Source organism: Gobius niger, assembly GCF_951799975.1.
Source record: "Gobius niger genome assembly, chromosome: 9".
Taxonomy (NCBI): domain Eukaryota; kingdom Metazoa; phylum Chordata; class Actinopteri; order Gobiiformes; family Gobiidae; genus Gobius; species Gobius niger.
In genome coordinates this window covers 36,207,172-36,223,134 of record NC_136860.1, presented here as the reverse complement: position 1 = coordinate 36,223,134, position 15,963 = coordinate 36,207,172, and the positions used below count along the sequence as shown (strand labels likewise).

The 15,963-nt window shown below is 46.2% G+C and overlaps 1 protein-coding gene across 1 annotated transcript in view; it reads left to right on the top strand.

The window, feature by feature from the left end:
* plekhm3 (pleckstrin homology domain containing, family M, member 3) overlaps positions 1 to 14,989 on the top strand; it is a gene marked incomplete at both ends in the record, with an annotated part of 90,849 nt that extends 75,860 nt beyond the window's left edge. The window contains 2 exons of the mRNA XM_079563681.1: positions 10,165 to 10,322; positions 14,821 to 14,989. Coding sequence (XP_079419807.1) covers positions 10,165 to 10,322; positions 14,821 to 14,989 — 327 coding nt within the window. The remainder of the gene's footprint in view (positions 1 to 10,164; positions 10,323 to 14,820) is intronic.
* Between the last annotated feature and the right edge of the window lie 974 nt (positions 14,990 to 15,963).

Here is a 15,963-nt window from a genome sequence, read left to right as displayed (position 1 = left end):
CGTCCCCCTCGGCCCGGGTTCAGTTTGTTACTTCCTGCACATGAGTTTTCATTTACACCAGTATGAGACAAATTCCTAACATGGGGAATATTTCTACTGCTATAGTTTCTAATAAAAGGCCTGTTTTAGAGACCGGCTTTAATTTGCCTCCGCCAGCCGCGAACCCGGCCTCTGTTAGAAACAAAAAGTTTAGGCACCCCTGCTTTAAGATTTGGGGTAAGAAGTTAATTCTCTCTTTCCTCTTGTCTCCTAATTGGTTTCCATATTAAGGTGAGACACGGCAGGTGAAGTATTGATGTTTCCCGCAGTGGTGGAAGTGGAGATTTGTATCTGTTTTCCTCCCTTTCCATCTTAGTTTTCATGTCAGATATAAAAATGATGATGTTTATTTGATGATGTTTTGTCTGCGAGGTGGGGGCGACCCGGAAGTAGAAAGGCCGTCTTTCCCGCGGGTTTTCATTCATAAATATTGACAGATTTGACATCCACGTGTCCTGCTAAGGGGCCCCGTGATGACGCTTTCACCCAAATATGGTGTTTTTCCTCCTACGAGACGCTGGAGCGGAAAAGTGGAAGAACGGGCCGAGCATGAGCACTCGCTACAAAACTTCAGGGCTGGTTTTCTCTGAATGAGAGAAGCCGCACTCGGGCAGAGCCTGAGCCCTTATAGAAGCTCCCACAGACTCCACACTTTACAGGCTGAGACACAACAACATTCTGAAGGTTTTTCAGAGGGATTTTTTAATAACTAATTCCTAGCCTGATTTATTCAGCTTTGAAACCAGAAAAACAGGCGGAATTTGAGCAGATTTTTTCACTGATGATTAGTTTATTGAAAAACTAAACAAAATATCCAAAATCCCTCTGAAAAAATCTTAGTTACTAATATGTCAATAAAATAAAACCATAAAACTTAATCTGGCTCAATTCATTATTTTGATTTCCCAAAATATAGGCAATTTGGGCCATTTTAATGCTCAAAATGCCTTATTTTTATATGAAAACATAAAATGACAGAAAAAACACATTTTTTTCTCGTATTTATATCCGTGATGTTCAGCAAAAGCTTCAAATTGACGTCTCTACAGTTATGTTTTTCCCTATTCAGAGACACTGCAGGTGAATATAAGAAATATAAATATATATGAGAAAAAATGTATTGCATTTTTCTGTCATTTTATGTTTTCACATAAAAATAAGGCATTTTGAGCATTAAAATGGCAAAAATTGCCTATATTTTGGGAAATCAAAATAATGAATTGAGCCAGATTCAATGTTATGGTTTTATTTTATTGACATATTAGTGACTAAGATTTTTTCAGAGGGATTTTGGATATTTTGTTTAGTTTTTCAATAAACTAATCATCAGTGAAAAAATCTGCTCAAATTCCGCCTGTTTTTTTGGTTTCAAAGCTGAATAAATCAGGCTAGGAATTAGATATTAAAAAATCCCTCTGAAAAAACCTTCAGAATGTTGTTGTGTCTCAGCCTGTAAAGTGTGGAGTCTGTGGGAGCTTCTATAAGGGCTCAGGCTCTGCCCGAGTGCGGCTTCTCTCATTCAGAGAAAACCAGCCCTGAAGTTTTGTAGCGAGTGCGCATGCTCGGCCCGTTCTTCCACTTTTCCGCTCCGGCGTCTCGTAGGAGGAAAAACACCATATTTGGGTGAAAGCGTCATCACGGGGCCCCTTAGCAGGACACGTGGATGTCAAATCTGTCAATATTTATGGATGAAAACCCGCGGGAAAGACGGCCTTTCTACTTCCGGGTCGCCCCCACCTCGCAGACAAAACATCATCAAATAAACATCATCATTTTTATATCTGACATGAAAACTAAGATGTAAAGGGAGGAAAACAGATACAAATCTCCACTTCCACCACTGCGTGAAACATCAATACTTTCACCTAAAGTGTCTCGCATTAAAGTGTTTATCGCGCTCCTGATCAAACCCATTTTAAACATGTCTAAAAGTGAGTTCTGTCCTTCAGTCAGAGCTGAGGGAAAAACCTCTCGTCCATGAACCCTCCCTCCATGTGGGGCTTTAGGGGATTAGGCCGTTTAGACACAAAGAGGGCGACTGCATTGAGGGGGCGAGGGGGGCGGAGCGAGAGCGTGTGTCGACAAATCGTTTACACAAGTCAAAACTAGAGCTAATCCAATTTGCTTAGTGTCGCTTTTGAAGACGCCGCTTTGGACAGAAAACACAGGGCAGTGCTTTTTCTGACATTCTCCCAATGTTCCGTCAGAATAAAGCCAGGCACTTTCTTTCAAGCGTAGAGTCAGAGTTCTCAGACGATCCCGGCCCATCACAAGAGCTTCTGTTTCACGTACAGGGAGCGCTAACCCTCTGTCGGTTGGTTTTTCACCCGGAAAAGCTGCAATAACGCAATAAAAAGTGACAAAAAGCAATGAAAAAGCAGCATATAACGACACAAACGGGGGAAAAAATAGACGAAAGTGTGACTAGAAAGTGATAAAATAGCCACAGAACAGCGCAAAATAGTGACAAATAAGCAACAAAAACATGTAAACAATAACACAAAGGAAAAAAGGGACGAAAAACTTCAAAAAAAAGCTTCAAATGCGACAATAAAGGGGCAACAATGCGACACAAAAGTTACAATCAGTTTTGTTTTAAGAGTCGGATAAAGCCAAACTAGAGAAAACATGCTTAGTTAAGGTGGGGAGTAAGCGGTTAACAATCTTTATCTAGACCCATGAAATAAAGTGCATCATGTTCATGCATTCATGTAAGACTCTCCCTGAGCAGAACCACTTTTCCATCATATATTCAAGTAACCTTTCTTTTATCGGACCCACAACGTCTCAAATCTTAGCCTTTTAAAGGGGGGTATTATGCAAAATGGACTTTTTCAAGCTTTCCATCATGTTATTCTGTCACTCCCTCATTAAAACCATGGCTGAAGTGTTGCCTTGGCACATTCACGTATTTCTGAGTAATCTGTAAAAACTCTGATGGCGGCCATTTTAGGGATAGGTTTGCCTGAGTCCTCCTAGGAACGCCCCCACCTCCTGGAGACGCCTCCGAGCTTTTGTCACCAGCCGAGTAACCAACCACTGCTCCTCAGCAGAACCCCCTCCCCACTGATGCCACAGACAGCGTGTGGAGGGGGCGTGTCTAAAGGTTCAGGGGTTCTTAAAGAGACAGAGGCCTATTTCAAGACATTCACAGGGCTTAAAGTATTCCGGCCGGGTGCCGGATTTCCGGCCTGAGGCCTCTTGCGCAATCAAAGTGTATCAGACTGCAAATTATTTGTCCGTTTTTTCCGCGCATTTGTGAAAACTTCCCGTTTCCCGCACCTCTTACGGTCCATGAACGCATCTCACGCGCAGCCTCGCTGTTACCTGATTCGTCTGAAACTAAAACAACTGCCACGCGGAGGCTGGAGCTACTTTTGTTATGGATTAAGTTTTGCCAAATGGACGTTATGACCAGACGAGTGAGAATCGGATAAAGAGGCGAAGAGCAGCAGGTTCTACGACTGATCCACAGTGAGTTTATTTACTTCTTCTGTGAGAACAGTCGGGCTAACGGGGTCGCATCACCCGCGCTAAAATAAGCACTAAAAGCCCCGCACGAGAGCGCGGTGTCGGACCTGCCTCCTTCTGCAGCCGTGCGCGCGGTGAGACAGGTGTGCACGGGAACGACCGAGCTGCTGCCGCTGACCCGCTGTTAAAAGCGAAACGTAACGCCTTCATATTGAACAGATTCTCGCACTGTCACAATACGCGATTCAAGTGGAGTCCACAGACTAAAAAATAAGTGGAGTCTATTTGTTCCGCAAACGACGCGTTCAGTGGCGTGAACGCGCACACGTGTCAGTGCGAGCCGGTGTTGACCCGCTGGACACAAGCTGAAAGTGGCTCCAGGTCATTATTTTACAGCAGTTTTCCTTTAGGCTCAGTCCCAATAGCTCCAGCCAAATCTAACCAACAGCCTGATTAACAAACATGAATGACACTTAAGGCTCATTCATACTTCACAAGATGCAAGAACTTGACAAGCAAAAGTTACTTCATTTTGTTCTGCAGCTCAGGGTGCAAGAACAAGAAGTTCTTGCATCTTGTGAAGTATGAATGAGCCATTAATCCTTTACTTACTAGATGATTTTGAAAAATATTACACTTTACATTTTGGTCTATACTTGTATTTTACCTCCCATATATTAAATGTTTGCACAAATTGGAAATACATTAGGACCAAATGCAGAGTAAATGTGTAATAAAAAAGTTTAATGAAAATTATTGGCCTAGGCTACATTGCCTATATACAGTAGCCTCTATCTAACGTAGCTCTTTTTTTCTTTTAAAGTACCGCTAAGAGTACCATTAAAGTACCGGATCGATAAGGAGTATCGATAAAAGTCCTGGTTGAGCCACAGAATGTTCAGGCTCAGGATTTTTTTCACTTTAAGCCATGCATTCACTACAGCCATTTTGAGAGAGACATTTTATACAAGGCAGTTATTCTAATTTACTGCATTTACAGACCAACAGAAGGTTTGTCATCATTGTAGTGAGATATAGACTGGTGCTGTGGGACTGACAAAAGCAGAACACCCCCTCTTTAAGATGATTTTCCCCTTTTCGGTGCCTGTTATCAGAGCTCCAGTTTATTTAGTTTCATTTTAGCTTTCGCCCTTTGTAAGTGCTCTCCTCTGGGACACCTCATTTAGTCCCCAGTGTCCCAGTGCGATGTTGATGTGATTGTAATGAATCCGTCTCTTCCTCTCACAGCTCCAGCTCGTACGTCTTGTTTTCCTCGACAGGCGCAGACCTGAATGCCTTAATGTCGCGCTCCCCTCGTATGTAGATTACATTTCCCCCGTTCATGTGCGGCGTTTCCCCCGTTGGTCCGGGCGTCTCCGTCGTCCCGTTTGTGCCGGTGGTGATTACACGGAGCGTAATCACTGGAGCCGCCACCGCCCGGCGTGGCAGCCATTTGTCATGTTTACCCCGGACTCGCCGAGGCCGGGACGGAGCGGGGGGGGGGGAGCGCTTGGACAAGACGACAGTGTTCATTTTGACAACATATTTTAATTTAGTTTTAGTCTTTTGACTAAAATGTAATTTAATTTTAGTCGAGATTTAGTCAAAAAAAATCGTTTCAATTGTAGTCTAGTTTTAGTCGACTAAATTTCAGACTAATTTAGTCGACTTTGCATTGATAATATTCATTATAAGTAAGGTCTTGTTTCGCCCTCTCGGTGCTTATTTTCCCGATAATGACCAGCGTTCTAGTCTCTCCACATTTGATATTCTGAGATTATGAGTGATTACAAAGAAATGTCCAACCCCTCACACAGTTCAGCTGTAGACCAGTGGTTCCCAACCCATTCCAAAAACTATGGCCACTACAAATGTGTAAAATAATGAATGCTAAAAAGAATTTCAAACAAACTGCAATTGGAGTGTTTGATGCACCCGTACTCCTTTCTTATAAACTACAACCACAATATGTTCGCTAAACTCAGGGAATAGAAATCAAGAGACAGTGGAATAATTATGGATAAATATTAGGGGTTCAGCTCTAACGGTTTGGTTCACGGTGCAGGACCCGTGGTTTGGTGCATAACGGTAGTGCACAATCAAAAAAATAATACGTAGGATTTGAAGTGAAATAGCCTAATGATCGTTGTTAGTTAGTATTTATAACCTTACAATGAAATTGGCAATGCTTTCAAAGCTGCTTTAGAATAAAATGTACCTCTGGGCTCACAATACGTGAAAGCAAAATGGAAAACAAATGGTCCAGCAGCAAAGAAAAAAAAAGAAAAAAACTACGCAGTGCAGGCCATGCGCTCGTTAAGTGGTAGTTTCATTTTCGCTTTTACTCACGGAGGATAAATCAGTCGGAGCAGCGCGTTTGATTAGCGCTTTTCCAGACGCTCAAAGTTGCTGAACAATTTGATGCATTATTCATTCACCCCATAGTCTGCGCACATCAGCCCCCAGCACCAACCACGCACACACTCAGTACTGTCGCCAGGCTTCCTGGTGTTCCCAAACGGTCTCCCATCCCAGTCCTAACCAGGCCCGTCCCTGCTTAGCTTCAAAGTCGGTATGGGAAATAAACATGGCGGCGCCCAGGCGGCGGCCATTGAGATTGCGGTTTCTATTATAGATCCCGCTTATTATTCGGCCATTTGCCAACTGAACACACACAACATAAACTTCGTACACTTTTATGAAGGTCGAAAGGTTTATTTGATGACTTCTGCGACAAATAGTTCCCTTGGCAACGTTTTGCTAGGCTAGAAGCAGCAAGGCTAGTAGCTAGCCTAGCTACTTAGCTGAAGGTGCAGTTGGAGGAATGGTGGTGAATCTCTGGGTAAGTTGAAAGTCAGACTCACGATTCCCCGACTTCTCTCTCAGTGACGGGACAGATAGTGTCGCTGCTACGTACGTGCGGAGTGATATGAAAGCACCAACTCAGACGTCCTTTATCAGAAAATAATGACCGGGAGAACGTTAATAATCATATTTAATGTTGTTCCTCTGCTTCATGGAGCTGCTCCTCATGAACAAAGCTCAGAGCTGATCCTTTGGCAGAGAATTTACATGACCTGAGGCTCTTTCAGACGCTCAATACAAGTTTGGATGATTTTAGTCTCTCCTTTTCATTTATATTTAGTCTGATTTTAGTCGACTCAAATATCTGGATATTTTAGTCATAGTTTTAGTCTCATGAGAAACTTTTAATTTAGTTTTAGTCCAATTTTAGTCACAAAAATATCCCTTTGACTAAAATTAAGACTAAATATTTTAGTCGATGAAATCAACACTGCAGGACGACGGCTGTTCAGGGCTCGTTTTACGAATAGGGACAGTGGCGCAGTTGGTTCATCTCATGATCGGACAGTCAGGGGTTCGAATCCCAGCTCCTGCAGGTGCACACTCATGTATGACTGAGAGAGTGAACGGGTGACTGGTTCTTTGCTGTAACGTGCTTTTAGCCTAATATCAGTAGAAAGGCACTATATACGTTAAAATATCCCTCTGTCCCTTTGCCTTTCCTGTCAGTGTAGTATTTACTCTCCAAGACAATTAATAAGTAAAAAAAAATCGCAACTTGCTACGATACCTGCAGTCGCGCTTATGGCCTCTAGGGGCAAGAGTTACTCAGTACTGCTTTAAAATGAGGGGGAAAATCGTCTAAAATCAGATTAAATATCTTGTCGTTCAAGAGCAGTTTCCTTCCTTTGCAATTCACTTGAAATCAAAAACATATATTATTCCATTGACAGATTTGTTCCACTTGACAAGTCAGAATTACCCAAAATAGAGCGATTTTTTCATAAACTGGATTCAAAATGTGGTTCAAGAGAAGATAAGACTCATCATGTCAAATGGTGAGATGAGTCTTATCTTCTCTTGAACGTTGCAAAAACAAAAGATCTGATCATCGACTTTAGGAAGCGCTCTCCCACATGTTGTAACATATATAAAGGGACAACAAGTGGAGTGTGTGGAGTCCTACAGGTGTCTTAGAACAATTATTGATTGCAAACTGAATTTGAATGAAAACTGTGCTGCTGTTTGTAAAAAGGGCCACCAACGACTGTATTGTCTTCGGAAACTGTCCTTCTTTCATGTAGATAAAACTGTGATGACACTGTTTTATCGGGCATTCATCGAAGCGACCCGAGCTCTGCCTGGTCGCCTGGTACGGGAGCTCCTCTGTTAGAAACAAAAACGCCTTGAATCAGCCGGTCAAGTGGTCCAGTAAAGTCCTCGGCCTCAGACCAGTTTGGACTTTCTGCAGGACAGACAGTTAGAGAGGACGGCACGAGGCATCGCAAAAGACTCAGAGCATCCTTTGCATTCAGAGTTTCGATGCTTCCGTCTGGGCGTCGGTTTTTGATGCCAATGAGCCAAACAAACCGTTTTAAGAAAAGCTTTGTTCCCGCTGCCCTTTCCTTTATGAACAAGTCGGGATCAAATTGCCCCTGACGCAGGTTTTTTTTATCTTTGTTACTGTCAAGTGGCTTAAACTTCAGTTGTTTTTTGTACCAAAGGCACATCCTGTTAGTATGTGGAGCACGTACAAGCTTTGTATTTTATATGTGTGATGTTTTATCTTTGTAAAATGTGTTTTAATGTGTCGACTAGTTCTCAGAATTGCAAAACGAATTTACCCACGGGTACAAATAAATTAACCTAACCTAAAATGTGGTTTGAGATGAAAGACCCTCCAATCATCACATTAACACTTGTATCACCCTCAGAGGGACTACGGGGAGGGTTTATTCAGGTAAACAACTTACTTAGCACTGCTTTAAAGAGCCGTTCAAAAGAGCCAGTCGTTGTGAGTTTGTTTTGCCCCAAACCTTTTGTATGTTTATTGTTTTATTGCACACTTAAATTGTAATTGAAAGCGATATAAAGACTCCATAAATCTATCAATCATAATGGCAAATGGCGACTAGTATCAGATTAATATCACGTTACTGTAGTAGCCTTAGCTTAGCCTCTAGTTTAAAGCAAACATTATGTGAAGACCACAGGCTGAAACCGAATCAAAGAACTCGTTTCTTTCTTGACTTTTTCCCTCCGTCCCTCCTCACTTTTTCATCACACGTAACTAACTGGACTTAAAGAATCAAACTGCTTCCCCGACTGTTCTGAGCATTTGTGTTGCGTATTGTCTGGTGGCGCTGCCCGTGGTCCGCGTGGCGCTGCCCCCTGTGGCTGGAGCCCACCATCAGAGCTTTACAGAGCTGGCCAAGCCTCTCACAGACTCACACTTTCCTGTCTCCATCTGGCACCAGGGAACGAGAGAGAGAGACTTTCTAATCCTTAAAGCCACACTGCGGAACATTCCGGTTTATATCAAAAACAGAGGAACACTCGAACACTAAGTCCAGTAAATGAAAACTGTTGGATCTGGATATAGAAAGTTGTTGACAAAAACCAGGGGCGTACAGGGACCTCATTTTGGCCTGGGAGTTTCATGGTTTAACCGGCCTCTCCTGCCCCCGGGAGTTTTAGCTCACCTCGTAGGGTAGAGATGCGCGGGTCGACCCGAAACCAGCGGTCAACCCGCGGATTCGGTCGGGTCGGGTACCTCAAAATTACGGCAAACTTCGGGTGCGGGGTGGGTCGGGTTAAGAAGTGCACTTTTTTCCCCCCTTATATTGTTGGCTTACTACATACAGTGCATTCTTATCCATAAATGTCACACAAAGCCGGCTGTGTTTTGTTGAATGTTTAGTTTTTAGGGGTAAATGTATCACTAGCATGTTATGTTTAGAGTCACCTGGACGATCGTTTCTGTATGACTTTGATCACTGCTACAAATGCGTCACAATAGCCGAGCACCTAATGACACGCACATGTGATGAAAGTAAAGCATCAACAAGAAGAACAAGGTGAAACTAATATAAAAGACACAGCCTCTGACTGACCTGAGGAGGGAAACTTCTTAGCGTCAGGTAAAGCTGCTCCACTTTAGTCCAAACTCCGTTTACTTTGACAGAAAGACTCGTCCATGACGTGGTGGAAGTAAAGTCTCATGAGAGTTTCTGCTCCTTGTTTCCTGATCAGTCCATTCGCGATTTCAACAGCAGTAGCAAAACAAAGCATCAAGTGCTAATTCTCCTGTAAACTCGCCGTCACGTGATGCGCTCGCGTTTGAGTGACATCCAGCTGCAGCGTGAATCATGCAGCAGTTTTTTAATGTGCGCGGGTCGGGTCGGGAAACTGAGAGGCTTTTCTCCGGGTCAGGTGGGCCGGGTTCAAATTACAGCGGGTCGGGTCGGTGCGGGTCAGAAAAAAAGCCGACCCGCGCATCTCTATCGTAGGGCATTCGCTGTGATACTTAAAGGTTGTCTTCCCATTCTTGGCCACATAAGCCTGAAGTGTCTCCACAGTCAGATGTGAGAAATGCAAATGAAAATTATTATTGATGCACGTTTTAAACATTGGTCACTTCTGCCTTTGTTATTGATTTATTTGTATTTATTTTTTATTTCCCTCTGTTTTTCTTTCTTTCTTTCTTTCTTTCTTTCTTTCTTTCTTTCTTTCTTTCTTTCTTTCTTTCTTTCTTTCTTTCTTTTTCTTTCTTTCTTTTTCTTTCCTTCTTCCTTCTTTTTCTTTCTTTTTCTTCCTTTCTTTTTCTTTCCTTCTTTCTTCTTTTTCCAGGTGATCGACGGGAAACTGGCTCCGTTTTTGTCCAAAGTGATCAAGTTCGCGAGCGCTCACGTCTTCAGCTGCAGCTTGTGTCGAGAGAAAGGCTTCATCTGCGAACTGTGCCAGAGCGGACAGATGCTCTACCCCTTTCAGGAGAACACCACCAAGAGGTACTCCAGATACTACTACTACTACTACTGCTACTACTACTACTACTACTGCTACTGCTACTACTACAACCACGACTACTGCTGCTGCTACTACTACAACAACTGAGAACTGTGCCAGAGCGGACAGATGCTCTACCCCTTTCAGGAGAACACCACCAAGAGGTACTCCAGATACTACTACTACTACTACTGCTACTACTACTACTACTACTACTGCTACTACTACAACCACGACTACTACTACTACTACTGCGAACTGTGCCAGAGCGGACAGATGCTCTACCCCTTTCAGGAGAACACCACCAAGAGGTACTCCAGATACTACTACTACTACTACTACTACTGCTGCTACTACTACTACTACTGCTACTGCTACTACTACTACTACTACTACTACTACTACTGCTACTGCTACTACTACAACCACGACTACTGCTGCTGCTACTACTACAACAACTGAGAACTGTGCCAGAGCGGACAGATGCTCTACCCCTTTCAGGAGAACACCACCAAGAGGTACTCCAGATACTACTACTACTACTACTGCTACTACTACTACTACTACTACTGCTACTACTACAACCACGACTACTACTACTACTACTGCGAACTGTGCCAGAGCGGACAGATGCTCTACCCCTTTCAGGAGAACACCACCAAGAGGTACTCCAGATACTACTACTACTACTACTACTACTACTACTACTACTACTACTACTGCTACTACTACGACCACAACTACTACTACTGCTACTGCGAACTCTACCAGAGCGGACAGATGCTCTACCCGTTTCAGGAGAACACCACCAAGAGGTACTCCAGATACTACTACTACTACTACTGCTACTACTACTACTACTACTGCTACTGCTACTACTACAACCACGACTACTGCTGCTGCTACTACTACAACAACTGAGAACTGTGCCAGAGCGGACAGATGCTCTACCCCTTTCAGGAGAACACCACCAAGAGGTACTCCAGATACTACTACTACTACTACTGCTACTACTACTACTACTACTACTGCTACTACTACAACCACGACTACTACTACTACTACTGCGAACTGTGCCAGAGCGGACAGATGCTCTACCCCTTTCAGGAGAACACCACCAAGAGGTACTCCAGATACTACTACTACTACTACTACTACTACTACTACTACTACTACTACTGCTACTACTACGACCACAACTACTACTACTGCTACTGCGAACTCTACCAGAGCGGACAGATGCTCTACCCCTTTCAGGAGAACACCACCAAGAGGTACTCCAGATACTACTACTACTACTACTACTACTACTACTACTGCTACTACTACTGCTACTACTACGACCACGACTACTGCTACTGCTACTGCTGCTACTACTACTACTACTACTACTACTACTGCTACTACTACTGCTACTACTACGACCACGACTACTGCTACTGCTACTGCTACTGCTACTACTGAGAACTGTGCCAGAGCGGACAGATGCTCTACCCCTTTCAGGAGAACACCACCAAGAGGTACTCCAGATACTACTGCTACTACTACTGCTACTACTACTACGACTACTACAACTACTGCTACTACTACTACTACTACTACAACCACGACTACTGCTACTGCTACTGCTACTACTACTACTTCTACTGAGAACTCTGCCAGAGCGGACAGATGCTCTACCCGTTTCAGGAGAACACCACCAAGAGGTACCGCTCCAGGTGTTACTACTACTACTACCACGACTACTACTACTACTACTACTGCTACTACCACTACTACGACCACGACTACTGCTACTGCTACTACCACTACTACGACCACGACTACTACTATTGCTACTACTACTGCTTCTGCTACTACTACCACTACTACTACTGCTACTAGTGCTACTACTACTGCTACTACTACTGCTACTAGTGCTACTACTACTGCTACTACTACTACTACTACTACTACTACTGCTACTACTAACCCGTTTCAGGAGAACACCACAAAGAGGTACCGCTCCAGGTGTTCCTACTACTACTACTGATACTACTGCTACTACTACTCCTTTATACAGCTCTCATAGCGAGTCTGTCCCGGGGTTCTTCCTGTGTGAAGTCTGCATCACCTTCACACGTCTGGTCCTCTGTGAGCCTCATGCCTCCGTGGACCCCCCCCCCCCCTCCGTGTCCGGGACGCCCTCTCCTGCTGACAGGATCGTCCCGGACCAGGGCGGGCGCTGTATCTCGGTGTTAGGGGGGGGGGCTTTGTGAGGACTTTGGGGGGGGGGGGGTTTCCTCTGACGGAGTCCAGGCCGCTGCAGGCGACAGGAGCTGATAGAGATTCCTGGAAGTGCCACCTCTTCCAAACGCCGTGTCTGCTCAGAGTTAGGGACGCGGCGGCCATGTTGAGAGGCTCAGAGTTAGGGACGCGGCGGCCATGTTGAGAGGGTCAGGGCCAGGGACGCGGCGGCCATGTTGAGAGGGTCAGAGCCAGGGACGCGGCGGCCATGTTGAGAGGCTCAGGGCCAGGGACGCGGCGGCCATGTTGAGAGGCTCAGAGCCAGGGACGCGGCGGCCATGTTGAGAGGCTCAGGGCCAGGGACGCGGCGGCCATGTTGAGAGGCTCAGAGCCAGGGACGCGGCGGCCATGTTGAGAGGGTCAGGGCCAGGGACGCGGCGGCCATGTTGAGAGGCTCAGGGCCAGGGACGCGGCGGCCATGTTGAGAGGCTCAGGGCCAGGGACGCGGCGGCCATGTTGAGAGGCTCAGAGCCAGGGACGCGGCGGCCATGTTGAGAGGCTCAGGGCCAGGGACGCGGCGGCCATGTTGAGAGGCTCAGGGCCAGGGACGCGGCGGCCATGTTGAGAGGCTCAGGGCCAGGGACGCGGCGGCCATGTTGAGAGGCTCGGAGCCAGGGAGAGGCGGCCATGTTGAGAGGCTCAGGGCCAGGGACGCGGCGGCCATGTTGAGAGGGTCAGGGCCAGGGACGCGGCGGCCATGTTGAGAGGCTCAGAGCCGGGGACGCGGCGGCCATGTTGAGAGGCTCAGAGCCAGGGACGCGGCGGCCATGTTGAGAGGCTCAGGGCCAGGGACGCGGCGGCCATGTTGAGAGGCTCAGGGCCAGGGACGCGGCGGCCATGTTGAGAGGGTCAGGGCCAGGGATGCGGCGGCCATGTTGAGAGGGGGTCTTAGCGCCGCCAAACGCTGCGCTCGAGTGTGGACTGATACGACTGCTGCGACTCGGAGAACTGAAGACTTACAAACTACTGCTTAAGTGGAAATTCTGCTTGAAGCACGAGGTTCCAGGCGACGCTGCTGCTCCTGTGGAGTCTCTGTTGTGCTGTTTTCTGTTTCCTGCTTTATGCCCACGACACTAGTACCTCCATATGGCCGCTAGTCTCCCATTGAAAAGCATTGGAGTTTAGACACGTTAAAAACAACTTTAACGCCTGGTTTCTATTTGTTTCAACACTAGACTAGGCCAGATCTTCCTCCTGAGATAACGCTGGGTTAGTCACAATTTAAGAAACCAGGCTGGTTTTCGTAAGAAGAATTTTTGAAATCTGGTACTTAATGAGGGTCGGACTGTTAGCATTGGAGCAGCGCGAGCTACACGTCACACAAGGGCGGAGTCTACAGTGAAGATCCCGCCCTTATGCCCTTTTTAGGAACTTCGTCAGAGTTGGGGAGGAGGAGTCTGTAAATCCTCCATGACTTCCCCCACGGCCGTGGTCATTATGGTAAACGGGGAGGAGTGAGCAGAAGCTGCCCATTATATATACAGTCTATGATTCACACTGATTTCACTCATTGTGGTCTGTTTGGTGAGACTCCCTTGAAGATGAGGTGCTTCATCTCGGGGCAGAATAAAGAAATGTACAGGATTTTAGGGAAAACCCGGAGTCAGAGGTTAAATTAGATGAAAATTCTCCGTCATTTATGGAATAGTTTTAGCTTTTAAACGGAAAATGGTGAAAAATGGTTCAAACGCGATGACGCTCACATCGGAGCTAAGACTTGGATAAATCTGTGAATAATCCTGTCTTGTTTCTCCTCCCTTGTCCCTCCTCCCTCCTCTCTCCTCTCTTGCTCCTCCTCCCTCCTCTCTTGCTCCTCCTCTCTCCTCTCTTGCTCCTCCTCCCTCCTCTCTTGCTCCTCCTCTCTCCTCTCTTGCTCCTCCTCCCTCCTCTCTTGCTCCTCCTCTCTCCTCTCTTGCTCCTCCTCTCTCCTCTCTTGCCCCTCCTCTCTCCTCTCTTGCTCCTCCTCTCTCCTCTCTTGCTCCTCCTCTCTCCTCTCTTGCCCCTCCTCTCTCCTCTCTTGCTCCTCCTCTCTCCTCTCTTGCTCCTCCTCTTTCCTCTCTTGCTCCTCCTCTTTCCTCTCTTGCTCCTCCTCTCTCCTCTCTTGCTCCTCCTCTCTCCTCTCTTGCTCCTCCTCTCTTGCTCCTCCTCCCTCCTCTCTCCTCTCTTGCTCCTCCTCCCTCCTCTCTCCTCCCTCCTCTCTCCGCCTCCTCTCAGGTGCGACGGCTGCGGCGCCGTCTTCCACTCCGAGTGCCGGCAGAAAGCACAGCCGTGTCCGCGCTGCGTCCGGCGAGAGCTGCACCACAAACGCCCGTCCTCCTTCTGGACCGCGGACGACGAGGACGACCAGCCGGGCTGCTTCCACCTGCCCTTCCAAGACACGTGAAAACCCCCCAAACCGAGCCCAGCCCGCAGGCCCGGACCAGGGCCTGGGAGCCGGGCCTTGGAGCCGGGCCTGGGAGATCCTCGGGGGTTGCCAGGTTGGACTTTTTTACCTGGACAAAGCCGTGACCGAGCCCGATGAAACAAACATCAGGGAGAACTCATCCTTTAGGAAAACAAGTCCAGGTTATTGCTTCAAAAACATGTTTTTAACCCCAGATAATCCAAGAGTCCAGTGAGTGAATGGTCTGAGGCTGTGTCCACGTTAATGCGCCTTCATGTTGCCAGGTCTCAATACAATAACATGATATTAATGATGAAGGGGGATTGAAAACAGCGTAAAGAAGATACTAAAGAAGGAAAATCATAAGTTTCCATCGGTTTTTCTGAGTTTTTGGATCACCTAATGTCGCTATAAAGATAATTTGGCTTTATTTTGGTGCAATCCAAGTAAAAAAAAAGCTTTATATTACAGCCCGACAGCTCCATGTACAGGAAAGTCTTTACCCATGTAAGTATAAGTACAGGTAAATACACATCAAAGTGCAAGGTCAGTTAACCTCTGAACTCCCACCTGAGCGGAGCACATTTTCTTTTGCTTTACCCTAATCAAAAAGCTTCTTAGGGAAAGAAGAACCAAAACATCCATCCATCCATTTTCTTTCTCTTTATCCGGGGCCGGGTCGCGGGGGCAGCAGCCTCAGCAGAGACGCCCAGACTTCCCGATCCAGTTCAGCTTTACCCAAATCCTGTAGGCCAGTGTGTAACGCCTCATTTGAAAGCTAAGATCTACAAAACTCATGCAGCAGTGATGCGGTCGCTGTATCGGTCTGTCGTGGTGAAGAGGGAGCTGAGTCGGGGCAAAGCTCTCGATTTACCGATCGATCTACGTCCCCACCCTCACCTATGGTCATGTGATCCTCACCTATGGTCATGTGATCCTCACCTATGGTCATGTGATCCTCACCTATGGTCATG